This window comes from Misgurnus anguillicaudatus, chromosome 11 (assembly GCF_027580225.2).
Source record: "Misgurnus anguillicaudatus chromosome 11, ASM2758022v2, whole genome shotgun sequence".
Lineage (NCBI taxonomy): Eukaryota > Metazoa > Chordata > Actinopteri > Cypriniformes > Cobitidae > Misgurnus > Misgurnus anguillicaudatus.
This window is the reverse complement of record NC_073347.2, coordinates 25065542-25092155: the sequence shown is the minus strand read 5'-3', so window position 1 is coordinate 25092155 and position 26614 is coordinate 25065542. Positions and strand designations below refer to the sequence as shown.

Here is a 26614-nt window from a genome sequence, read left to right as displayed (position 1 = left end):
TCTCTTTAATCATAAAGCCTTTGGACGCGTCTGCAGCGGGCACTTGTTTTGACGGGACACGTGATGCACATAGGTTCACTCGACGTGCAGAACACATATTTTAAAATTACATACATGTTGTCACGAACTTCGCATTGTGCGCCCTCGATAAAAGAAGTCACCGGCCGCCACTGGCTTTGAATATGAAGATATTTTATAATCCCACGTACTGTAAAGGATTGTCAGACACTGTGATGGCAACAAACTGAATGGTGTTGTACAATATACATTTGTTGATCTGTTTTTGTTGTTGCTTTCTATTTCTTGAGACCGCAACATAAAAAAAACACTTAAAAAAATAAAGGCTGGATTTACTTTTTGCATCTATTTATGCAATTGCTTAAAATTCCATGTAAAACTTGTTTTAAAAAAGTGGATGCAAAAATGATGCACTATATTTTTAAGTAAAGTCAGCATATTATTTTTTTTACAGTGTAAGCTTTACTGGGTATAAAGGGACTAGAGAAAAACATGACAAACAGTTTTATATTCAGAATGGACAAAGTGAGTCCCAGCTTTTACCTGAGATTTAGATAAAACCATCATGTAGAGACTAGTATTTTGATTTTACTGTTGAATGTTTAACAAAGCAAACACTCTGAGCGGATCTCATTTGGATAGATTAACACAGTAATTACAGCAATTTGAAACAGAAGATTAAACCTTGTTTGTTCCAGGAGTGGTGCAATATCTGATTGCCAATTTACAAAAATAAAACAGTGGCTTTCCCTTTGTGACTATTCGGTTGGTATTTCTTTTGTGAGGTGCCGTGCAGCACTACAGAAGATCTATTTTTGTCCTTTTTGTTGGAAAATTATGGAGGTACATGATGTTGATTGAAAACTGGCTGCGGTCAATCTGAATGTTCTCCTTGCTGATACGTGTGCATTTTAATGTTCTCATGATTTTGTTTTGATCGCCTTGACGTCACCACTTCCCTAATTTTAGAGCGTGGTTGGTATGTTGTTGCTTGGTTACCGAGTCGTATGCTCGAGCTTCCTGTCGCTTGAAGTAACTTGAGGCGTTAGGAGGAAAATAAGGAGCTAAAACTCAATGCACACGTTCACAATCTCCTTAAAATAAATGATGCACTTGTACTGTTGTTGTTTTTTTAAATGTGATGCTATCATCCTCATTTAAATTTCTCTCTCTGTCTCTCTCTTTCTCTCATGCTGTTATTTAATTACTGTCTTCAAGCATGTAAAAGCCCATAAATGCTGAATACAAAGAGTGGCCTGTGTAATTAAATGGTCAATCAGTCGTATCTAAGGCAAAGCTTGAAGCAGAGGCTAAATTTAACTGCAAAGGTTATTTACATTTATGGATATGGCAGGCACTTTTATCCAAAATGACATACATTCAAGCTATACATTTTATCAGCATGTTATGCAATGGACCTGTTGAGCTATACAAATACTGTACTAATTCAGTTCAGTTCAAAAAGTTTAAATCTGTATATTTATTTCTGATTTCTAAAGCAAATTCTTATATTAAGAATACATTTTAAATCATTCTCAATTTCTTATCACACTGGCTATAAGCCCTTTGGCTATAACAGCATAAATCTCATAGGCCTACCTCTGTATCACAAATTATGTATATATAGTCACGTAAATTTGTGAGTCTTTTCTGTGACACTGTCACTGACACGTTTTTCTGTCACGTATTTGTTACTTAACTGTTTTGTACTATTTTCAAACCATTGGCGCTTCTGTTTAGGGTTAGATTTGGTGTTTGCGTTAGGATGTCACTTTAAGTATTGGTTTATACCCTTTTTTCAAGATTTATTTTTAAACCATTGTCGCCTGGCATTATTGTTAGTGTTGGGTTTGGGTAATAATTTATTTTCTTTTTAAATACCATACCAGCTTCTATTGCTATATTTATCTCAAGAACCAGTGCTGCCCATTGTGCCACCCCATTACTTTATCACAAACACACTTCAACATCTAACCCATTAGACCCCTTTCATGTAAACAAACAGGGCTTAAATGAGCGCATGAACAAATATATATTATATACATTGGCATTGCATTGTCTTTGAAACGAGAAAAGGACAGAATGAAACAGCCGTCCAGTAAAAATAAGTAAGATGCATCGGTAAATAGTGATGAGGTTTCACCATCTTCCCAGCCAGGCGGGCAGCAGGCGCTCGCCCGTTTTGTCTGTTGTGCGGCAGGATAATTACAGTCATTATGCCTCCATCTCTTAGTGGAGAAAATGCAGAGAAAAATAGCAATTATATAACAGCTTTACTGGGTCAACGGATTGCAACCCTGAGAGACCATTTTGCCGAAAAAAATAACCGAGGAGGCCTTCCCAGATTCATTAGCATCAGTCAGGGTCAGTGTCTTGTGTGGAAGAAGCCCCCATCTTGTGAGTGGGAAGAAAATCTTAGAAAATTGAAGAAGATGGAATGATGTGATCATGGAGCTTAATTGGTAGCGGTGCAAGGTCATTGGGTTTGATCCCCAGGGAATACTCGTAATGATGAAAAGAAATTGATACTTTGTAATGCACTGTAAGTCACTTTGGATAAAAGTGTTTGATTGCTCTCGCATTATTTCGATTGCATAAATGACCCACTTTCTCGATGTCTGAAATCTGGGCAACTAAATTTAATATTAAATGAAATTGAAATCAAATTGTAGTGATGGGGACCAGACCGCCTATGCTGACTCCGAGTCTTTGAAGGGTTGAGAACGAGTCAGTTGCTTTTCAAATACAGTCGAGTCCGAGTCAAGACCGAGTCTTTGAGGAAGCAAGTCAGAGTCGAGACCGAGTCATTTAGGAGTCAAGACCATAAAACCATGTCAGTTTTCATATTCATGATTTAAAGGTGCAGTTTGTACATTTTTTTTGGCATCTAGTGGTAAGGTTGCGCATTGCAACCAATGGCTTAGTCCACTGCTCACCCCTAAATTTTGAAACGCATAGAGAAGCTACGTTAGCCCCACGGGACAAACTTGTCATCGTCAGGGACAACTTAGTAAAAAAAAAGTTTGTCCGTTAAGGGCTTCTGTAGAAACATGGCTGCACAAAATGGCGACTTCCATGTAAGGGGACCCTCAGTGTATATAGAAAAAAACATCTCATTTTAAGGTAATAAAAACATAACAATTCATAATATAAGGTCTTTATACACCCCTGATAATATAGTTTTGTATATTATTTTGCATTTCTGTCAAGAGATCCTTCTAAAAATTACACACTGCACCTTTAATATCACCTCAGTTAATAATCAACAGTTAGGCATACAGACTAAGCTAGATTGGGAATTGTTTAGAGGAGCAGTCTCAACATCTTAATATGGACTATGCTTTTACTATTAGTATTATTTAAAAAATCCCTACCACATGCATCATCTTCTGCCTATTTTTCTAGAGATAAATAAATGGCTCTGATGGCAGTATCTTTGCATTGCACCATGAGATGTCATTTTCAAATAATGCCTGTCAACATTGCATTTTATTATTATTGTTATGTGTTGTGTGGTTTTTTATATGAACATTAAAGAAATGCTTTGGTCTCGAGGACTCGGTCTGAAATTACGAGTCCTTCTCCTCCCACTGTGGTTGTCCGATACCGAGTCAAGGCCGAGTCTTTGAAGGAGCAAGTCCGAGACGAGTCCGAGAAAGCAGAAATTGGTCTCTAGACCGGTCTCGAGTCCGAGACCAGACTCGAGTACTACACCACTAAGAATTTGATTTAAAATAAATAATTTATTCACATTTTACTCATGTCAGTCCTCTGCATTTTCTTTTGTAAATCACAAAAAAATGAAATGTGACCACTTTATTTCCATATAATGATGGTAAATGAGGACCAGGGCTGTCCAAAAAGCACCATGTTTCATAAAAGTAATGCAAATAACTTGTCAATTGTGTACAAATTGACCTAAAGTGCCACTAAAATATATTTCTAATCAAGATTTGTTTTCAAGAAATGGCTCATTTTAATCCCAACAGCTTTTCTAATAATGTTTCAGTGCCAAACGAAACTGTCAAAAAGTATCCCATTGAGTCAATTTTTGCAAAGACATAAGTCTTGTCGCCTTGTCATAAGGTTCATCTGTGACTAATAATGGATCAATTAGGTCTCAGGTGTGTATAAAAAGACCCCTAGTACACTAGACCTTCACATCAACTGCAACTAGACCTCTTGCCTAAGATTCACCCTGAGACTAAAGTTTTGATTATCAAGAGGCTGAAGACCAGATCCACTGCTGATGTGGCAGACACCTTCAGTGTGTCTCGGAGTCAAGTACAGAGGATAAAAAAAGATTTGAAGAGACTGGAGACGTTTTTGACAAGCCCAGGTCAGGCAGACCCGCAAGACAACTGCTCGAGAGGACCGTTTGTTGGCTCGAAAATCCAAGGCCAGCCCATTTTCCACTGCAGCAGAGCTCCACAAGGCATGGTCACTTGAAGTCCCCGTGTCAACCAGAACAGTTTGTCAGATTTTGTCTCGAAATGGCCTCCATGGTCGATTCAGTGCCCAGAAGCCAGCACTAAACAAAAGGCCCACAGCCTGCTAAAAGGATGGACGCTGGAAAAGCAGAAGGTGGATTTTTCAGATGAATCTTCTGTTGTTATATATTGCAGGAGACCTACTGGAGCCCGCATGGATCCGAGATTCATCCAGATAACAGTGAAATTTGGTGGCGGAAAAATCATGGTCTGGTTACATCCAGTATGGGGGTGTGCGAGAGATCTGCAGGGTGGAAGGCAACATCAATAGTCTAAAATACCAAGAAATCTTAGCTACCTCTTATATTCCCAACCATTAAAGAGGCCAAATTCTGCAGCAGGATGGTGCTCCATCACATACTTCCATCTCCACATCACGGTTCCTCAAGGCGAAGAAGATCAAGATGCTCCAGGATTGGCCAGCCCAGTCACCAGACATGAACATCATTGAGCTTATGTAGGGTAGGATGAAAGAGGAAGCATGGAAGACGAAACCAAAGAATATTGATGAACTCTGGGAGGCATGCAAGACTGCTTTCTTTGCTATTCCTGATGACTTCATCAATACATTGTATGAATCATTGCCAAACCGCATGGATGCAGTCCTTCATACTCATGGAAGTCATACAAGATATTAAATTTGAATCTCACAGCACCACTACTTAATTTGCTGAAATATTTTTGTATTTGCAGTAAATTTGTTCAATTTCTGTATAGGCGACAAAACTTTTGTCCACTCTGTCTTGATTAAATGATACAATTTTTTAGTATAACTAATTCATTTCATTGCATTAAACATCATTTGGGCGGGTTTTAGCTTTTCATATGAGCTATTTCTAACACCAATTGATTAATTAAAAGTCAGGTTAATAGCAGGTGTTTCTACAAAATAGATAAGTGACAAGACTTTTGTCAGGGGGTGTATTCTCATAGTTTTTCTAAATTCACAACGTGGCTTTGTTTGAGAAACAGATTGTAATTAAATTGATGTTCATGTAAAATGTTCCCCTCCAGTGAGCTGTTAACTGCTACACATTTACATGAATTATTTATGCAGTCACCAAATCAGTGAGTTGACTCAGATTGATGAACAAATCATTTAGATCAGAAGATATTCTTTTAATCTGTGAAAGTAACTGTTTCTCGAATAGACCTTGTTATTTGCTTACACACATTCTGCTTGGAAGCCTTCAGTGATGGGCTCCATCAGAGATTAAAAGTGAAAAAGCTTTCCTGCTGCTAAAAAAAGACAAGTGATTTCTAGTCAAGTGAGATCTTGATTGCCAGGGGATTTGTGCCACCCTTTTTTTGCACTTTCATCATAGTCTAGATTTCATAAAAAACAAGGAAGATTTGAAATTTTTATATTTTTTTTCTTATTTCTTCACAGCATTCCAGCATCAATGGCAAGAACTGGTTAATCCACAAGTTGATTCACACACAGGTTGGAGAAAGGGCAATTTGGTATCTCCAATTCACCAAACTTGCATGTTTTTGACCTGTGGGAGGAAACCGGAATACCCAGAGGAATCCCTTGCTGACACTGGGAGAACATGCAAACTCCACACAGAAAGGCCAACTGACCTAGCCGGAGCCCGAACCGGGATCTTCTTGCTGTGACACAACAGTGCTACCCACTGAGCCACTGCTGTGCAGTTCTGCCCAAATTGTGATAGGAAGCCAAATATCATTATTTGGTTATTGTTTAAACATTTGATGTGAAATTTCAATCAACAAAATATTTGATACAGTGACAGTACTTTCAATTTTATATTCTTGACATTAAATGCAGTTTTGTTTGCTCCACTGAAACCCATTTTCCAATTTACTTTTATCACAGGTTCCAGATCAGTGATTTAAAATGAGGTAAATTTAATGATAGGCCTGTCAGCACACTCTTTCAGTAGGCTGACCTGTGATCAGGTGGAAATGATGGGGAATGGGGAAGGAACTCCAGAAGTTTCCATTCATTTTCAGTTGTCTGTCTCTCATTTTTCTCACTGTCTGTTCTGAGGTGTTTTATATTAAGACTGTGTGTCTATAATGAGAGCGGTGAGGAACAACACGTCCTCCAGATGTGCTTCTGTGGTCTTTAAGCGGATAAAGAGAGAACCCACCGCTGTTCAACACCCACGTGATCAACAACTTAAAAGCATTAGAGGTGTTTTTGCGAATGATCTTTTGCATCTAAGTGGTTCTCCTTCTAAGTGGTTACAAGTAGGTGATCTTTAGGATTTATTTAATTATTGTTATTTAGTTAAGAGTGCTGCCTGCTGTCAGACATGATCACCCTTTAAACAAAAACCTGCAGGACAATAATTCACAATCACACATTCACAATAAAAAAATGGTGGCTAGCCACATGTCACTGAGGCGGTACCTTATGCACCTTTGCAGCTGCATATTGGTACCAAAAGTTAAATACTGTCCCTAAATGGTACATATAGGAACTTTTTAAAGGGTGACAGCTTGGGACCATTTATTGTGCCTTTCACTATAGACGGTTTCAGCAGTAAAAACATAAACAAGCGGCTGTCGCGATCCGCACGTAACTTCCGGTAAAGTCCGCTAAGAATAAATTACAACAAAGTTCTTTAAACGTAGTTTATTTATATAACAAGCAAAATAAACAACGCATAGATTACCTAGAAAACCAAAACATTTGCTATTTTCGACGAGGCATTTGTTCAAGAGATCAGTTTAGCAAGTCAGACCATTAAAAAAACGAAACCGGAAGTAAGGTTCGGATCCAGACGTGTATCACGTGCGTCCGATGAAACCGTCTATAATATCTATTTATATATATAAGACAAATTAATATGCTGTAACTATTGTACACATACATGCTGTATATTTATAAGTTTCTTCATGTAAATACTCTTGCCCCAATCCCTAACTCTTAACCCTGGTCCACAAAAAACAAAATTGAGATTTATACATCATATGATAGCTGAATAAATATGTTTGTTAGAATAGGTCAATATTTAGCTGAGATAAAACTAATTAAATATCTAATGGTGCCAAAAAATGAGTACAACTTCATTCACCCACAAAAGTAATTTTGATATATTTATAATAGGAAATTTACTAAATATCTTTATGGAACATGATATTTACTTAATATTCTAATGATTTCATTTTAACCCATTCAATGAATTTTTGTCCTTTGCTGCAAATATACCCGTGCTACTTAAGACTGGTTTTGTGGTCCAGGGTCACATATGTGCACAATATTTACAATGTATCAAATGTATTCTTATGTATGTACACAGAAAGTAAAGATAGTGGGACCCAGATTGATAATATCAACCGATATGTATATTATTGCTTTATGATTGTCATATAGGATATTAAGATGTAGAATATTTCTGGTTATGTCAGGTGTCAGGTTTGCCCTGGGTGTATTGTTTTAATTAAAATATCTGAGATATTAATGATACAAAAGAAAGCGCATCTCTCTCCAAACACCCCCACACACAATTTCTCATGCCAGTGAACATTTCTCAGGCACACACACACACACACACACACACACACACACACACACACACACACACACACACACACACACACACACACACACACACACACACACACACACACACACACTTTTAATGCATTGTTATGTGAAAGGTTTAACTGATAATAAAAATGTAATACAATAATTATTTTAAGAGCCTTTTGACTTAATGGTTATTTGGGTAAACATAGTTCTTCAATGGCATCTCTTTTTTATGGAACTCTACAGCACCCTTATTTTTAAGAGTGTAAAGTTACATTGTGATTGTGTAGGAGGTCCTTTGAGTCTAGGAAATACTTATTTGGCAGTACACAGACTCTCCTGACAAATATATGAATCTGTCATAGTGTAAATAACTAAGACCATAAAGGTTTTACATTTGTAAATCCAGCCTTAATTTGTGCTTCTATGATTAAATTCAGAGGAACAATCTCTCTTTACTCTCTTGAAGTTCACCTTTCTCAACAATTTTGTCACTTTAGGCTGATGGGAAGACGTGTGTGGGTGTTGCGTCTCAGGAGTTGGATATCTAGGAAAAATAGTCTCTAATCGTTTCATTAAACGCGTTCACAGTAAAAAGAAATTATTGATTTGAGGTTATGAGTAAGTCCTGTCTAAAAATGGGTTGAGACGAGTGCTCCCCGAAGCTCTTGCAAATAAAAATGGAGGGTGTTTAAAGAAGAGTCTGGCTGTACAGCCTGTATTTGACCATAAACTATTATGACCTTCAGGGAATATATCTTCAATTATGTTTATTTCTTAAACTGGCAATATTTTCTTGCAAACATTTGACTAAAGGTAAAGTTAATGAGGTATAAGAATTTTTAAACATTTAATTAACAAGTAACCTTGTTTCAAGATAAATGTTCAGTATAATATTCAGATACTATACTGGAAAACAAGAAAAATGCTAATTAAGTAAAATTTTATTAAATCTTGAATATTTTTGCACTTTCCTGAAGTTAGGTGATAACAATGTCAGTCTCTCTCTGTACATTTTAGCACTAGAGTTCAAAGTTAAAACATGAATAAAAGTCAAAAGGCCAACACATTCAAACAAAGTCTTGGGAACTTAGGAATGACCTTTATCATTTGAAATACACATCATCATCAGTAAGATAATGGGATAGTTTGTATGATTCAGTGGCAAATCCTGCATGTGTGTTTGAAAAAAAGCAACAAGCACGCTCTTCAAAAACCTTCATCTGAACCATTTAATTTCAAGTGACAATTACTAAACTATAGACTATTCACTAAATGATGGTCCTATTAATTATGAAATACAAAGTTTTTCTTCAAAGTTACTGTTAAAATAGATTAATCATAAATATTTGGTAAAATGTTCTCTTTCTGATTTTTTCTGAGATGTTTTTTCTGTATTCAATACTGGACTTCACTGCAGGTACAAAATCATCTGCACCCCAAAAGCTATAGTCAGATGTTCCTGTCACAGTAAATCACAGACTTTACTGGACTTGTTTAAATTATTTAACATTATTTTCAGCCCACAGCGCAAAAGAGAAAGATCTGCATTTTGAAAATATACCAGTAAAATGCATTTGATAATTCTATTCATTTAATTATACAACACATTTATAATTATGAAGTTGGGTTAAATCTGCTAGTTTAATTATGGATTTTTTCAATTTAATTTGTGCGATTTATCAACCTGCTGCTGCTCCTTTCAGTCCATGCTGGAAGACGCTTAATATGCAGTATATCGCCCCCTTGAGGACATAAACAAAGATACAAAGTATGGCATAGAAACACGGATAAATGTAAAAATATTCAAATATTAAAAAGGATTGAAACATCTACATAACATCTTCACAGACAGTGCCCACTCTTGATGCTATATGATGATATGAACTTGATTAAATAATATTTATGCTAACAGAAACATTACCCTATTCATTAAAGTCAATAATGGTTAAAGCTTTTATCACAAACAAAGTTGGTATTTGTTTGCATGAATTACTAACCTCTGATCTCTGTGGGAGTTTCGCAATGTTATTCCCAGTTTGTATACATTTCTAATTGAACCCTGCAATAATAAATAATTGCTCATAGCTTTTAGGACGTCTGGTCCAAACCTTAAAAAAATTACATGAGAGGCAATGAAATATCATCATATGATAACGTGTGTCTGTGAGCAGCATCATAAAGTTACTGAGATTAACAGTAATTATATATAAACGCGTTGCCTGTATTGTTTGTTTGTCACCATACTGTCACTCACTAGCTTTTGTGATCATACTTTGTTCTCATTGTTGCAGCGGTTGTCCAGCCTTCTTGTGAATTACCAAAAGTTTTTAAGAGGACATCCTTGAATCGCCTGGATGTTTCCGGGGAAACGGCCCGCGTAAACAAGACAACGAATCTCCGCGCAACCGGGCTGCTGCTGCTGCTGCCAGCAGCTCTTGCGTCGTGATTGCTGGGAATTGGCGCGCCCGACACTTTCATGCGCCTCAGAGCAGAGGGGGAAAGCTTAAACGTCATTGAATTTACGCCTATACTTAATGTTTCTTAGCTACAAACAATTTTACAGTGGGTTACATTAAATGTGCGTTTGCATTTATTCACACAGATCTTCTGTAAGTGATGGATAGGACAGGGAACATGCGGCGCGCAACTTCGGCTGGATATCGTTTACCTGACCGACCCAACGGCCCTCTCGTATCTCAGTCCTCTGTCTCAGTGTTTAGACAATCAGCAGTTAGGACACGAAACACCAGTGAAACTCCTGCGCAACACGATGATACACGAGATCCGGTAAAGCAGGACCAGATCTGGAGAGAGTTTGTGCGCACCGAGCGCACCGGCGTAAAGGAATGGTAAGAAACGAATTTTATTTAATTTATTATAACTGCAATGGCCTACTTGTCCCCGACTTTCACTCGAGTTAAGTTACAAATCTTCTCTTTCACCACTGAACTGTGCCATTGTTTGCCCCGTTATTTGATACGGATGGTATTTGACCAGGTGCCCCCTGGATGGTGTGCGTTACGCGGCTCCTGTTCTTTACACAGTAAAGTACATTATAAAGCCGTGGTTACTGTATACAAACAATCATAAAGCTTTGACGTCTTTTATCGCAAACGATCACTGTTTCGTTTCTAATCTAAACAATGATTTGCCTTGCACGATCTAGAGATAGTATGGCATATTGTGTTGTAAAAATGCTTAATGGTTGTTTTACAACAGGGAGAAGAACTGGAGTTTTCTGAAGAACTTTGACCAGATGGTAACTTTCTCTCTTATCAGTGATGACAACCAAATATTGTCAGTGATATGTTATTCTTATAACATGTTTAAGGATGATACATTTAAAATGTCCAACTAAACAGAGAGGGAACTAAATTAAAGATGCCAAAATGATATTTCAGAGGCAATATTTTGTTGTAAATGTCAATGCAGCAAACCAATGGCATTCATTACCTGCACTTCACTGCAAGTTGTAGTATGTGTACTGTGCATATAACCAAACTGAATTAAACTGCTTAATTATGAAACCCATATGTTGTTTTTGTTCATTTTTTCAATTGCTGCTCACACAGGGTCATCCGCGTACAGAAACTCCTCTCCCCACCTCTGTGTCTTTGTATTCAGATAGAGTCCCAAATACCAGTAACCAAATGTTTGGCAGTGGATTGTACACTGAGCTGGGCAAGGAGCTGATTCGTATGGACAAACTGATAACCCTGACAGCAAACCACCGAAAGTCCAAAAGGAATCCAGAGATGCAACCCTGCTAAGTTTAGGATCTGTTAAGGAATACTCTCTAATGTTCTAACATATATTTTTTCCATTCTCTAGAAATCTTCTCTTGGGACTTTCTGTTTGTTTTCCTGCCTCCACCCATATGCTTAGACAAACTTTGCTCATTTTGATGCTTTAGTGGGTGATGTTTTGTTATACAGCAGTTTTCATGATGATATATTTTGGTATAGGCTACTACATTTTTGGACAGACCAAATCTTTTCTGCCAACTTCTAAATATTTGGTTGTATATTGTATGTATGTTTTTTTGATGCTTGGCAGTGTGTTAGTGGGTATTTTTGGGGTGGCTAAATAACATTTTGTGTTGTCATTAATGCATCTTTCAGAGTTCTGTATGGTGATTGATGGAGTTAAGAATTTTCTATTAAAAAAGGCTATTTGCATTGTGAGTTTTTTATGGGAACGTCAAATTCAAGCTTTTTTAATGTATAAATGCATAAGTCATTGTGTATGCTTGTATGCATTTGGTGTGTTAGTTGTGTTAGTTATGTTATTATAAAAACAAAGCTGTGTACATTTTTTAAAAGTTTACAAATAGCAGTAACTAATGGAGACATTTTTTGCCAATACCATTTACATTTATGTGTAAAATCTTGCCAAATTAAATTTAAATAAAGTTATTTTCTTTTTAAACAAACATATATTGTGTGTGTTATATTGAAGAGTGCTTGAATGTGTTTATATTTAGATTAAAATTAGTTTAATACATTATTATTCTTGTAAAGTTGTATTAGAAGTTAAAGGTTAGTTTCATGACTGCTATATTTAGAAAATGAAATCACAAGACTTATGTTTGTTTTCATGTATTTCATACAATATTTCTAGCAATAATTAACAGAATATTTGAATATTGTAGATTTTTGTAAAAAATGTGTGCTTAGTTTTCATCCAATTGCTTAATTTGTCTACTTGTTTTGTCCTTGGTTCAGCTAGTTGATGTCATTTTTTACTGCAGTTTACTAAAAAAGGGGTTAAAATAATTTGTTGATACAAAAGTTTTTGGGTTTAATTTTTGTCTAAAACTATCCATTGTGAGTGGAAAAACATACTGGCTGACAGATGATAGGCCTGCTCTCATGTATGGTATTCCCTTGTTTAGTAAAAAAAAAAAAGCTTACATGTGTCACATACTGTTACATATTTGTCTTTATAATATCCTGTAAGTTTTAACCTACTACACATTAACTTGTCCATCACGGCAGGGAAAATGCTCACACGTTTTGCCACAACATGTAAATCCTCTAATTTTTCCCTACTATCCCTAAATGTGTCTATTATATCCATTTGAAAAAACTTATATGGAAAACGCGTCCTCTAGTGGACAAAATGTGTTCATCGGCAGCATTAGTTACCTCCACAAGAGGTCACTGTTACACTTTTTATTAGGATGTTATTGCCCCTTAATTTATTCTCCTCGTGCACTTTTGCTCCAAAATCTGACTGAATTCAGGATGATTTGAGGCTGGCAAAGGGCCACTTTTTAAAAAAAAACAAAAAATCGTCCATATCATAATTTAATAAATAATTTAACATTCACATTTATATTTTTTGATAAAAATTAAACTTTAAATTCTTAGATTAAAATATTCCATTGCTTCAGTGTTTGCGCTCTTTGTTGCAAGAAAATGTGATAAAGATTTTATTATGTCGTTGGTAGTCAGAACACAATCGACATGAGATTATTTACATTAGGTGTGTTCGATTCTATGCGGTGCTGCGCAGACCGGTTGGAGTATGGCTTCAAGGTATCGCGAGTGCAACACAAAATTGACATCTTTCAAAGCGCTCTCGCGGTATTGTGATGCCATATGTCGCTAAGTCTGCGCAGCGCCTCATAAAAGTCGAACACACCTATTCTCCGGTGTCTGCCGCTCGTGGGCGAGACTGAGAGAAGAGAGGCTTATGGGTAAAGACCGCTGCTGCTGTCGTCGTGTTGATGTCAGAGTCACAAACTTGAGCTGGAATATTGAGGAACGGATCCGCAATAGCGGCAGACGGATCTATCGAGTCTACTGACGAGATGCGGACACACATGCTTTGGAAAACGCTTGCGAGGAACTTAAAATAATCCAATTTATACGGAAATCCTTGTACAGGATCGAATAAAACGCGCTGGCGTGTTGCAGGAATGCGTTTGGAGTTTGTGATCTGCTAAACTCAACAGATTCTCACTTTTGAAAAGCTGCTGGGTTGTTTATGAACTGGGAAGATTTGAAGTCAGGATCAGCCAGGAGAGGAGAGGGGGAGAATAGGGGAGACAGGAGGAGGGGAGGAGAGAAGAGAGGGGTGAGAGGCGGGAGGAGAGGGGCGCCCAGAAAACGCCCTGCTGTTGAAGCGTCTAAAAATTAAAACTTTATCGCGCCATTGACTGTACGGTACAACTCTGTCACGATGTGTTGGAAAGTTTGAAAGCGATCGGTTTTTTACAAATTCACTTTATAAACTGCTCGAGGGAGGTTTGGGAAAACCTCCGCTGCTCCCATTGGATTATTTTTTCCGCTTTATTCTGGACAAGTCCGGGGATCTTTTTTGGAGGGCGGCGAGTCCGAGGCTGTCTAGGCCCACGGCCACCGCTCGACAACTTGAACGAAGGTCTTGTATATTTCATGTGAACCAGAAAAGTTGGGCAGATCGCTCTTCATCGCTCAGCCTGGCGCCAGGAGAAGAGAAAAATGTCGCTGGGAGCGGAGAGAAGGATGGAAAACCGGCTGAGAAAGCTGGAAGCCATGATCAAAGACCCGCGGTCTGCGATCAACTTGGAAAGTTTGCTGGTAAGTTTCATGAATGTTTAATGCACCTCAAAGCTCCGTTGCCTGGGAAGAAGAAATAGCAACTGCAGTGTTGCTTTGAAGCAATGGACGTGTTAGTTTATGTTACAAATGTTGCACTGCATCGTTATCTTAATGTCAAATACAATGTGTCATGATTCGTCGGCATGTGGATGTCTTATTTCATAAGATGTTTAGACATAAGCATCGCACCCTGCTCTTTGACTCCCTGTCAACTAGTCTTGGATAAGCAGAAGACTTATTCATCTATTAAAAAACTGTTTTCTGTAGACTTGCCATATTTGAATAACTGTGCTGCGTCAAGTTCTGACTTCATCTGTAGCCTCACACCAAATATAGTAATATTCTTGGCCTGCAACATGACAATTTCGTAATTCCCCCTTCCTGCTGTTACTGGGTTGTTTGGTTCTGGAAAGGGACACTGCTATTAACGGGCATGCTCGTGCAGGTAAAGTCATTTGACCATCTCTCCATAAAAAAATACCATAGTATAGTATACTTTAATATTTACTATAATAAACTGTAGCTAGTTTTCTAGATATAATAGTGTTTTTGAATTTTACCATAGTAAATATTGCAGTATACTACAGTGTTTGCTTCAGTTTAACAATTCACTAATAACACATAATACTTTAGCGTACATTAACAATGTGTAGTATTACTGTAACACACTACAGCTAAAACATACTGCAGTACACTTTTGTTTGGGATGGTTTTATTATAGTAAAAGTGTAGGCAAAAATGAGTTTGACTGCAAATACCATGGTTGAACTGTGGTTTTTAGGATGAGACCATAGTAAATTTGTGGTTACAAAAAATAAAAACGAAGGTTACTATAGTTAAAACATGGTTAATTGTTCAATGGCACTGCTTTTGTTTCTCTGTGTGTGCAAACATGCACACATCTCATCATTATAGCTGTCAGTGGCAAATCTGCCATTTGGTTAGCTGGTCAGTTGATGTAGAGGTGTGGGTGTGCTTGTTTTTGACCTGTACTTTTATGAAGAGACGAAATAGCTGAATCTAAAATAACCTCTTTTTGAGGTGCTACTAAATGCAAAATATTTTGTTGATTTAGAAATACGAAATGTTTTTAAAAAGTTAGTATCAGGTAGTTATTATACACAGCCTATTCGGAAAACAGTAATTATTGTAAAGTCAGTGTTAGTGATTGACTGATATAATGCCGATATTTATGTGATGTTGTCAAACATATTGGACTTAACTAGCAAAATAGCATGTTTTTAAAATGTGCATGTTTGATAGCAGATGCACAGTGTGTGAAATAATAACTACCTGTAATAAGTAAAGTCTTCGGGAAGAAGCATTTAAGGCGGATCTGTTTGAAAGTTAATGAGGATTAGCTTAAGCCAGGACTAGGCCTTAGTTCAATTATGATATTTAAGTCATTTTAAAAGCATAATTTATAAATAAACATTACTGGTGTGCATCTTTAGCCACTGAAATATTTTAAGATATGACAGAGCAAGTTGTTTTCGGTCAAGACGTCACTAACATGTAAAGGACAAGTTTGGTACTTTACACTTAAAACCCTGTTTTCAGATTGTTTATTATGAAATAGAACGGTTTTGACTGAAATTTGAACATATGATGCTGGCCCGAGAATTTTCGGGTGTTTGTTGTATCACCCCCCACCTCTACAATGGCTGCATAGGAGCACTGGAACAATCCTTCCAAAAATGCATTAAACTTTCGTTTACAAAGACGTGAAACTCACCGAGTGGTCAGGGGTGTTCACTGACACGCTCACACAAAAATCGCTGCAAAAGACGCTTTCCAACAGGTTTTATCGTAGTTTTGTCCAACTCCATTGACTTGTAATAGTTGTGCTGTGAGGTACGGTATTACTTCGCGCCGTGAACGGAAATGGAGTTGTTTGTATTCTTGCAATTTGCAAAGGCGGATTATCGCCACCAACTGGGCTGGAGTGTCTATTATTCAAGCTCTCAACGAAGAATGTACGGGTGTGAGGCATTTGGAAAAATAGGTCCACAAGTTTAAAACACCTGTTGGAAAGCATCTTTTGCAACGATTTTTGTGTGAGCATATCAGTGAACACCCCTGACCACTCGGTGAGTTTCACGTCTTTGAAAACGAAAGTTTAGTGCATTTTAGGAAGGATTGTTCCAGTGCACCTATGCAGCCATTGTAGAGGTGGGGGCAGATACCGCAGAAACCATAAATTCTCGGGCCAGCATCATATGTCCAAATTTCAGTCAAAACCGTTCTATTTCATCATAAACAATCTAAAAACAGGGCTTTAAGTGTAAAATACCGAACTTGTCCTTTAAGTTAGTCTGGGACTAGGCTTAGGCCCTGTCTGGGAAACCGCCAGAAATCTAAATAATATTCATCAGACTGTCAATGGGCTGACATTAGATGAACCACTCTGAGATAGTGTGTTGTGTTCTGTCCATTCTTACTGTGTTGGTAACAAACTGAGAGTTTTTTTCCACAGTTTAAGAATGTGTGTTTCCTGAGAAGGAGATGAGCAGAGAGAAGTGGGAAGCAGTGGGTGGGAGAGTGAGCAGGCCGCAAACATCTCTGTTGGTCTCTCTCTCTTTCTGCCATTTATAGCTCAAGTCGTTTTCTGGTGTAGCTCAAGGCAGGAGATAGCTCTGTGTGTGTTTAGCTGTAATAAGGTGATCTGAGTCACTTCTAGAAAATACAGCATTATGACATAACCATGCTTGGTCTGGACTTACAATAAGTGGAATAATTGCCACCACCTTTCCTGTCCAAACTCTATCTGTTTCTGCCTCCTTGTCTGCCTTTCACCCGCTTGCTTTTATCTAACCTGCTTATGAACTCATTTAACTTGTCATTAACTCCAGCTCAATCTGATTACTGTGAGTTATGCGTAATGCATCCAGCATAATGCGATTGTTTTCGGGTCTTTAAACCAAGCATTTCACCCTGAGGTTATTCACTATTCGGCTAGTGTGTGTGCGCCAATGTGATGCCAAATGAATTAAGGAATTTTTGGAATTTTCCAGGTAATTTTCAGAAGGAATTCTTCCTATGTTTACTGTGCAATGTAAGCCGGGTATGTGAGAGTACGCAGATCTTGCTCTTTAGGCTTGCGAAAATGTTTCCCATAAGTTTGCAGCCTGATTTGAAGTGAGATTGTGGTGCAAACCAGACCCATGCACTGAAAATTCAGCAACCAACACTTCGTTGTTTGTGGATTTAGTTCAGTTAACAGAGGCCTAACATTTCCCTGTGATAGCATTCCTTACTGACATTCCTGATGCTGGTGGATTACCTGAAGATGATGTAATGTTTCTGCTAAATTAAGGGCAGCTATTAAAATAGGTGCACATTGTGTTTGGAAAATTAGTCAACTGTTCAATGTGTTTGTCTCAAACAATTGCATGCTATAGCAGCATGCCGGAAAATATTGTGCCCCGATCATTGTACAGTTAAGCATCTTTCACTATATCCTTCTGTTTTTGGCCATTCCGGATTAAAATGGTATTTCCTACATGCAGTGGATGAACTGACATCACAAGCGCTTAAAAGTTTCGTCCATCTCCTCCTGAATGTCGACTGTTTCAGTCAGAACTTCAGTTTCTTCAAATATTTTAAGATCATCTTTAAATAAAGTTTTTTTTAAGCACTACTCTGATCTGGAAGCTGGTCTAGTCTCGCTCTTGCGACACTTTGATGTCATATGCTGATTGGTCGAGCACAACGCTGCATGACAACAAACACAACAAAATCAATTTTTTTTCTCCAGAAATTCTCACCACCACCACGCGCACCTTAATGGGTGATTCTCGCGAAATTAGACTTATGAGGTGTCATGAAACATTTTGATAAAAAAGTAAATGCAAAGTAAGAGTATCAAAATATGAAGCATACAGTTACAAACATCTCTTCATGTACTATTTTGCACATGATATCAAATGACCTTATACAAACCAATTTTGTTGTTTTTTCCACATTTAAGGGGAACATTTTCAACACCGCAACGTGTCCATGACTGGATTTGGGTTCTTTGACATGGAAATTAAAAAAATCTAAAAAATAAAAAGCTTCAGTGCATGTTATACTATAAACATTTACAGTAAAGAAACATGTGGTATTTGGTGATTATTGGTAAATGTAGAGACAATAATAAGGAATATAAATGTGTCTAAGAAAATTTTTCTCATCCTCCTCAACAATTTTCAATCATTAAGCCCTCAATGAACTAACATTTTAAAAAAAAAGTTGGAAGGAACATAATTGACTGTGACACTCAATATGGCTACCAGGTAAGCAGTTCTTATGTTTTCTCTCCAGATAAAAGTTAAAAGTTAAAAAAACTTTTTAGTTCTCATACCGAAACATGAGTTTGTAAATGCATATATTTAATGTAATATCATGTTGCGGTAATGATCATTTTTTATAATGATAATCTAAAAAAATGTAAATAATTCTATAGGAAATATGTTTTAAATCCTCTAAAAATAATGGTTATAGTAAGTTCAGACCTCAATCTTATATGCGCAAAAAATTGGCTTTTTAAAAAATCTGATGCTGGACACCTTCTAAGTCTGGATTTCATGAGAATCACCCAAATGCATTTGTTTTTTCATTTGTGGCAAATGCTAGTAAAATGCTTGCACTGTCTTCATTGTTTCACCCTCATGGCTTATTTCTGTGTAACCAAAATTGAGATGTTGCTTTACTTTGTACATAGCACATAGGGCTGAAACGATCAATCGAGTTACTGCAAAAATTCTGCCTCGAAGCCTCGTTAAATTCCTATGACGCGCACTACACACGCCGAGATCTGATTCACACGGACCGTGTTCAATGTTCAGAAAGCACATCATAGCGCGTGATACATTTTGAATTTAGTTGGCGCGATGGCGGAGAGTAAAGATGACCATAAACGGCAGAGAGAGAATGTCTAAAGTTTGGGATTATTACATTCTTATCAATTACATTACATTCAGCATCTGAACCGAAAACATCCACTGCTGTTTCACCAAGCGTCGATGAAACAAGGTAACGTAGCTTTCGCTGATTTTAATCCCATACTGTATTTGTAGCGATGTCGTTATGCAGTTTGACTAGATATGATGTTTAGCTTTGATGTAGTAAATGTATTCACATTCAATTGCAAGAGAGTATAGCTTAAAAAAGGACCCCCGTCTTCACACACACGCATGCACCCTCTCTCTCACGCAATCAGACCGAATAGGGTCACCCCAGAAATGATATATTATTTGTTAGTAGCCTAATGGTAAATGCTGCAGGTGTAGAAATCTACATAAACCAGATATTTACTTTGATGTTAGGGCTAGATTACAGCATGAAACCTGTTGTGCATATTAATAAATTAAAATGCTTAATTGTCGGCATTGGCACTTATAAACATTAATGGGTTGAAATAAATAGGCTTATTTTTTGGATCCAAATGTCAATACCTCTGTTTTTTTAGAAATAAAAGCAAAACGCTTGAACATTTTACAGCCACGTCATTTTCGTTATGCATTATTTGTTTTGGTTGTTTAAAAACACACACAAAAGTTTATCCGATTAATCGATCGGTTCAGTGCTAGATTAATCGATTACAAAAATAATCGATAGCTGCAGCCCTAATAGCACATATAGTTGTATACTCGTATGATCCTTTTTTTTGTCTTCAACTACAGCAGCTAATAGATTTGGCTATTCTTTACTTGTGCATTATGAAGAGCTGAAGAGGGATTAAAACCTTTTTTGGTTAACTCTGCCTTTAAGATGGCCAGGTGGTAGCGTGGGCTGAGAAAGGGCAAAGGTCGGATTCAGGAGAGAAAGGTTAATGAGTAACCTCTGTGTCATTTTTTTAGAGACTGTCAGAGAGGCAATGCCCTGCTTATACGGATAATTCTACAGCACACAAATTCAGGAAAATTCCAAACTGTTATTATCTCTACATCCCCTGTTACTCAAATTTGGTCAAATTAAAATGATCCCCAGAAGTTGTGGAGTGTTTTTAGGCGCTTAGTTTGCAACCCTGAACGGGTCTGGCTAAGATAACCGGCAGTCACGCTGTTTGCTGGAATGTTGATGGGTCTTATCTGTGTTCCCTTCTTCCCTTGAGGTGCGTGTGGATAGCGTCTGCTTATGTAGCTTCTGTAGTTTGTGTGCTTGCGGTAGAGATGATGACGACAACTGTGTTCAAATCCCACCTTCATTTCATATACACACATTAGATGTAATGCAAAACTAGCAAATAAACTACCTTTAAAAGCCAACCAGTCACCTCCAGGCTGCACCATAAATATGTAGTTTCTAAGTCCGTTTACTGTAAATGTATCTGTCTGCTAATGTCTAAATGAAACCAGGTCATCTTTTCCTTACTGTAGCTTTATCACTGGCATGGGTTTTGCACTAGTAATAGAGCCACAGTGAACATGGTTGGTCTTCCCTGTGACACAAACATGCACATCTGTTGAAGTCGTTGCACTTGTAAGGTTTATCCAGGAACATCTGGGATAAGTTGAAGACCGGCTGTACTTTGATACTGTTATTGTTTGGTGTCATTGTTGGATCTTATCAGTCTACAACAGGTTTAATCTCATCTGGAACCGGAGAGGACACGTGATTTTGTGAGGACAGCATCAATGCTATTCCTGTCCGGTTTTTCTCACTGTGTGGTGGATACTGAATTTCATTGGATGTTTTACTCTACACACCACATGACATACTTATAAACTTCCTTTGTCTTGTGTTGGTGAAGCTGGATATTGTATTGTTTATGTCTCAACACCATTAGCAGCCGCTGCTATTTTGGCCCTGCTTGATTGGACAAAAAAAATCATAGGAGCTCTTTCACGAGACCTGTTGTGTTTCTGTAATGTCTTGTGTGTTTGTGTTTTAAAGGCATTCTTATGAATTTTAGGCTGGAGGCAGAAAGTGATGTGTGTTTATTGAGCAGGGTTTTATTTTCCAATTTCTTCCCTTTTAGACATGAAACTAGAAGTCTCAAAAGTATTATTGTTGTTCTTTAGGTCTGAAGTAACACTACAAATGCTCCTGTTACTGAGTAGTTTTTCTCAGCAATTGTACTTTATTAAGTAGTTTTAAAATCGTTTACATTTACTTGAGTGCAGGTAGCAGCATTTTTATGGCACTAATTTTTGTCGACTTGAAACATGTTTAGAAACGACAACATCTTGTATTGTTTATGCACCTGTACTTAACATAAGTACGTGTACTAGAAATTCTTAAAACACTGTCAATATGAAACACTAACCCCCCTTTTTTCAAAGGGTTAAAATCATATACAGGGTTCCCACTGCTCCTTAAAATCCTTGAAAGTTGGAAATCTGGGCGAAAAAATTCAAGGCATTGGGAAGTTTTGGAAAATATACATACAAAGATACAGGTCATTCATTGAAAGTGCTTGAATCTATTTTATGCAAGACGTTTTCTGGAAAAAATCCATATTCCCTATATGAAAATTCTAGACTTTTGAAGCACACATGCTAAACTGTTCACTTTAAATGCTTATATCTTCTGTATGCGAATGTTGATTCATACCAAAATGCTTTTTTGCATAGTTGTGTTTGACACATGAAAACGTCTCGGGTTGCGTATGTAACTGTTGTTCCCTGAGAAGGGAACGAGACGCTGCTTCTCCCTTGCCATACTTCCTGGGTCCCTGAAACGCCATCTTTGCCAATATTTCAGATATCGATATACTTCCTGGCTCCCGCGTCACCCTGTCTTTGTCGTTAAGCCTCACCATTGTTTGAATTTGATATACACATTCAGATGTACTTACTTGCCCCTGAAGGCGTCCCCAAAGTGTCACCGCAGTCTCAATGCGAGTTCCCTCGAAAGGGAACTGTAACAATGTATCTTTAAAGGTAACACGATGTAACCTTGCTCTCACTCTAAATGTGTCCCTACATTTAGTCCTTGAATTTGTGGGTATTGGACCTGGAAAGTCCTTGAAAGGTCCTTGAATTTGAAGTAAACTAAGGTGTGGGAACCCTGCATATAACACTTAATTTAAAAAAAATTTCTCACCATCAAGTCCCATGTAAAACATACTGGGAAATCTGGAACAAATCCCCAATCCAACTTCAGTAATAGGAATTATGTTGTTGCAAATGGATTGAGAAAACTTTTATTTTACAAATTGAAATGAATAGCATGCAATAAATTTAAGTTGTGGTAATATTTATATAAGGTAAAAGATTGTCTTGCAGTCACTTGCTGTAATTAGACTTTGGGTGATTTTTGATTTGTACATTGAATAAGTAGCTTTTTATTGCATAAATAAGAAAAAAACCTTTCCAGAATAGAAATGGTGACTAAAATGAAAAGTTTGGTCACTGTGGTTTCTTAACACCAGACTCGTAATATGTTATGCCAGAATGCCTCAACCACATTGCAAACTGCCCAACAGTGGTTGCAGAAGTACCAATTTAATATTTAACCTCTAAGTGCTTTGTAAATGTGTTTCTGTATAACAAACTGTTGGACAGATGGTTCTTCAGAGAAAGATGTTTTTAATATTGTATCACGTCTTTTGGTCCTTTTCCATTGCATAGTGCGGGCCCACTTTTGGGGGGGTTCCACTGTGTACAGGGCCTAGTAGGGGAGACCAGCATTTTTAGCACGCAACCCTTGACAGAGATCACAAATATTGCGTTATTTCGTCATCGTTTCGCACATGTAGGTCCAGAAAGTAAATTGTTAATGCAGTATTTTTTCTAATAACACGTTGTGTTTCTCATGTCACGTGTCACATTACTAATTAATCAACAGGTTATTTACATCCTGAAGTTTGACTTCTCAAAGTTTTTCAAAATAAAAGTAAATCGGGTTTAAATGTCAGGAGTTCCTGTCGGACGGCAGTTGTTACTTTTGTCTCGCTGCCAATAGTGTTGCATTATATTTAAAATGTATACTACTAGGGGTGTGACGGTTATTATATAACCGTGAGACCGACGGTTATAGTTGAACACCGTCATTAGGACTCTATAACCGACAAAACCGTGTTATTAAAATATTTAAAAATATATATCATAAAGAATGTTTAAATACTAATTAAAAACAATTGTCAACAGTCTGTGTTACACGTCCCACCATGTTATCACGTCACGCAATGAAAAATACCGAGCGGAGCAGACACTGACAACGCGCTGACATACTGGAGAGACCAGGGCACTTTTTGGTTACTTTTGAGATTAAACATATTAAACAAAGTCTCACCTTTCAAATCATCTCTTCCTTCTATTTAATTTATAGAATCAAATAAACATGAATGACCACAAGATGTTTTAACCGCGGAAAGGCTCCGTCCCGCTTTTCAAGTTCAAATCCTCCCATGTTAATCTACTAACTCTCCTGAAAGCACATTCACTGCTAGTTGTCTTGCTGTTAATTGTAAATAAACGTAGAGCAAGTAGCTAATCAGTGTTTAGTTTATTCAAATGCTGGTTTCACATCGCAAGCATGAGCACTGAGCAGCACGTATGCGGAGAGCGTTTGCTGCGCGTGGCCATTGTGCTTTTTACACCGGCTGCGTTTGCAGCGCATATGGCGCAGTTTAATAACAGTATAACAATCTCAAGTTCACATTACTTTATTTTACATGCATTTATGAGCAAAACCTCTTCAAGATGCTTTTTAATCCACATTGTTTTCGTGCTGTTCTGGTCCGTGAAATGACAGATATAGACACAATTATAGACATTAAAAGCCCATGGCACAAATCTGTTTCTCTGAAGATTATTAAGATAATGATAGATAGAGGATTATGCTGGGCAGAGAGTGACAGCGCAGTCTTCTGGCAATAATGTGTTTTTTAAATATTTAATTGCTTTCTGTTAAATTTCTCAAAGTCATTACTGTTTAAAACACACTTGGCATCACATTCATGATTTTATGGTAAAATGACACTTTCGTGTCAATCCACGAGCATTTAAACAAGCAAACGGTTTATGTGACGAACCGTCACATTTGACTCACGTCATAACCGTCATCACCAATTTTGAAACCGGCACAGCGCTAATTTGATTTACTTTAATTTTCTTACTGAAAATGTTCATTAGTGTTCATACCGTTGAATTCAAGTTTGTAGGGTCTTGTTGCATTTGAAACTTTTTGAAATTTAAAATGAAAATGTAATTTAATTATTTTTGTGGAAAGATAAATGACAAATTATGTTTGCAGTTACGTATTAAGAAGGTCATAGCCATGTATGTTTACTAAAAAATAAGTGTAGCATAAAAATCTGTCTTGTTCTGTGTTAATTTCGTCCCAGCTGACAGGGTCAAAAGTAACAATGCGCTACTTATGTTCAAAGTGAAATTATACTGAAGTTATCTAAAGCATACCAAAAGTTTTTTTAAATCTTATCAGATTTTCAAAATGTGAAAAACCACAAACATGATAAAAAAACTAAGATTTAACACATTTGTTCCTATAGCGTGTGGAGTGCCACTATGTGGTTGTGACAGCACACCACGCACCAGATTAACTTCACAAACAAGCTGAGAACACAGAAAAAATCTCGCGGAGATCTTGTAATATTTTTGGTGGCCAAACGTGGCGAACAAACATTGCAAACAACAGGCATAAAGAAATGGCATTAATATAATGGACTGCTTTTTTACAGCTTTCTGATGTCTATCTCACTTAGGGGCTGTTTACACTTGGTATTAAGATGTGTTTTCATCGATCGGATCACATGTGGAAGAGAGAGACACATTACGTTTACACCTGGTATTTAAATCCATCTCTGTTGTCCACTTTCGACCGCTTCTGTGCTGAATACTGTGAGGGGGTGGTCTGTGGGACGGTGGGCGAGTCTCTCTGCTGTCATTCAAACGCGAGCGGGAGTAATGATGAGTTTATATGGACGCAAACTAATATTATGTCGGAGTCCACTGCTTGTTTAGCAAGTAAACATGCTGCACAGTGTTTTTTACGTGTATATGTAAGAGCTTTCTCTGAATTTTCAGCGCAATTGATGAAATAGGATCGCGCAACTTTCACATGCTTTCAAAACGAAACTACGGATATCAGCCGCTTTAGTTTTATCAATGAAAGGCAAAAAATAGCGCTGTTCACTGTATGATCACGCCAGAAGTCAAAAAAGACGTAAAACTTGTGTTTAATACCTCAGATTAGATAAATGGGCGGAGAGAAGGCGGTCGCGTGTGGCTGTTCGAATGCATTCAACCACATGTGCGTTCCGCAACTCCAAAGCGATCCGATCGAAAGTGGTTTCGACTACCTCTGGATGTGGTTGAAAGTGGTCGAAAGTGGACGAGCTCAAAACGTTTTGAACACCGTTTACACCTAGCATTAACTTTGTCCACTTGTGATCCGATCGACGAGGATGCATGTTGGTGTCAAGTGTAAACAGCCTCTTACTCTCAATGTAGTTGTTATGGTTTCATCTTTCATCAGCTCGCTTTCTGATTGGCTATTGTTTCGTTTCATGTGACATTCTACAGCATGTGTGTGCGTTTGTCTGCAAATATTCAACATGTTTAATTATTACGATTTGCGATCGGAGAGGCTTCTGAGCAGATTTAGACCCTCTTAACACACCGCGCACCACAGGAAAATCTGATGAAATAATCTGTGCAACCACGAAGACGCTCGGCACCTTACCTAGGATTGTCGTAAGGGGGAAATCAGCCCAAATTCAGCCCGATTATTTTGTGGTGTTTACCCAGCTTTAAACATTATCTTTTAAAATGACCTTTTTCTAAAAAATAGTTCGCCCCTGCTCTCCCATACCTAATACTTTTTAGAGTGACATTTAACAATGCAGATCACTGATTGATCAGAAAGTATCGTCACTACCAGTATCATTGTTTGATTAGCAACATTAGCTTACCCTCGTGAGTCATTGAGCAAACCTACACTATACAGAGAGAGAGAGAGATGCTTTTTCACTCCAAAATGAGTAGTGGTGTGTCTAGAATCAGGGTAACTAACCAGCTTGGTTGAAGGAAATTGCAATAGGATGTGCACTGTTTTCCAATCCA

At 37.5% G+C, this 26614-nt stretch overlaps 2 protein-coding genes across 2 annotated transcripts in view; both read left to right on the top strand.

Annotated features, from left to right (window-relative positions):
- Positions 1-12440, top strand: part of cimip5 (ciliary microtubule inner protein 5) — a 66678-nt gene extending 54238 nt beyond the window's left edge. The window contains exons 5-9 of the mRNA XM_073873397.1: positions 5899-6725; positions 10305-10522; positions 10616-10862; positions 11233-11272; positions 11586-12440. Coding sequence (XP_073729498.1) covers positions 10630-10862; positions 11233-11272; positions 11586-11783 — 471 coding nt within the window. The 5' untranslated portion in view covers positions 5899-6725; positions 10305-10522; positions 10616-10629 and the 3' untranslated portion in view covers positions 11784-12440. The remainder of the gene's footprint in view (positions 1-5898; positions 6726-10304; positions 10523-10615; positions 10863-11232; positions 11273-11585) is intronic.
- A 1258-nt stretch (positions 12441-13698) lies between these two features.
- The window catches only part of rock2a (rho-associated, coiled-coil containing protein kinase 2a), a 58598-nt gene continuing 45682 nt past the window's right edge, over positions 13699-26614 (top strand). The window contains exon 1 of the mRNA XM_055169469.2: positions 13699-14579. Coding sequence (XP_055025444.2) covers positions 14481-14579 — 99 coding nt within the window. The 5' untranslated portion in view covers positions 13699-14480. The remainder of the gene's footprint in view (positions 14580-26614) is intronic.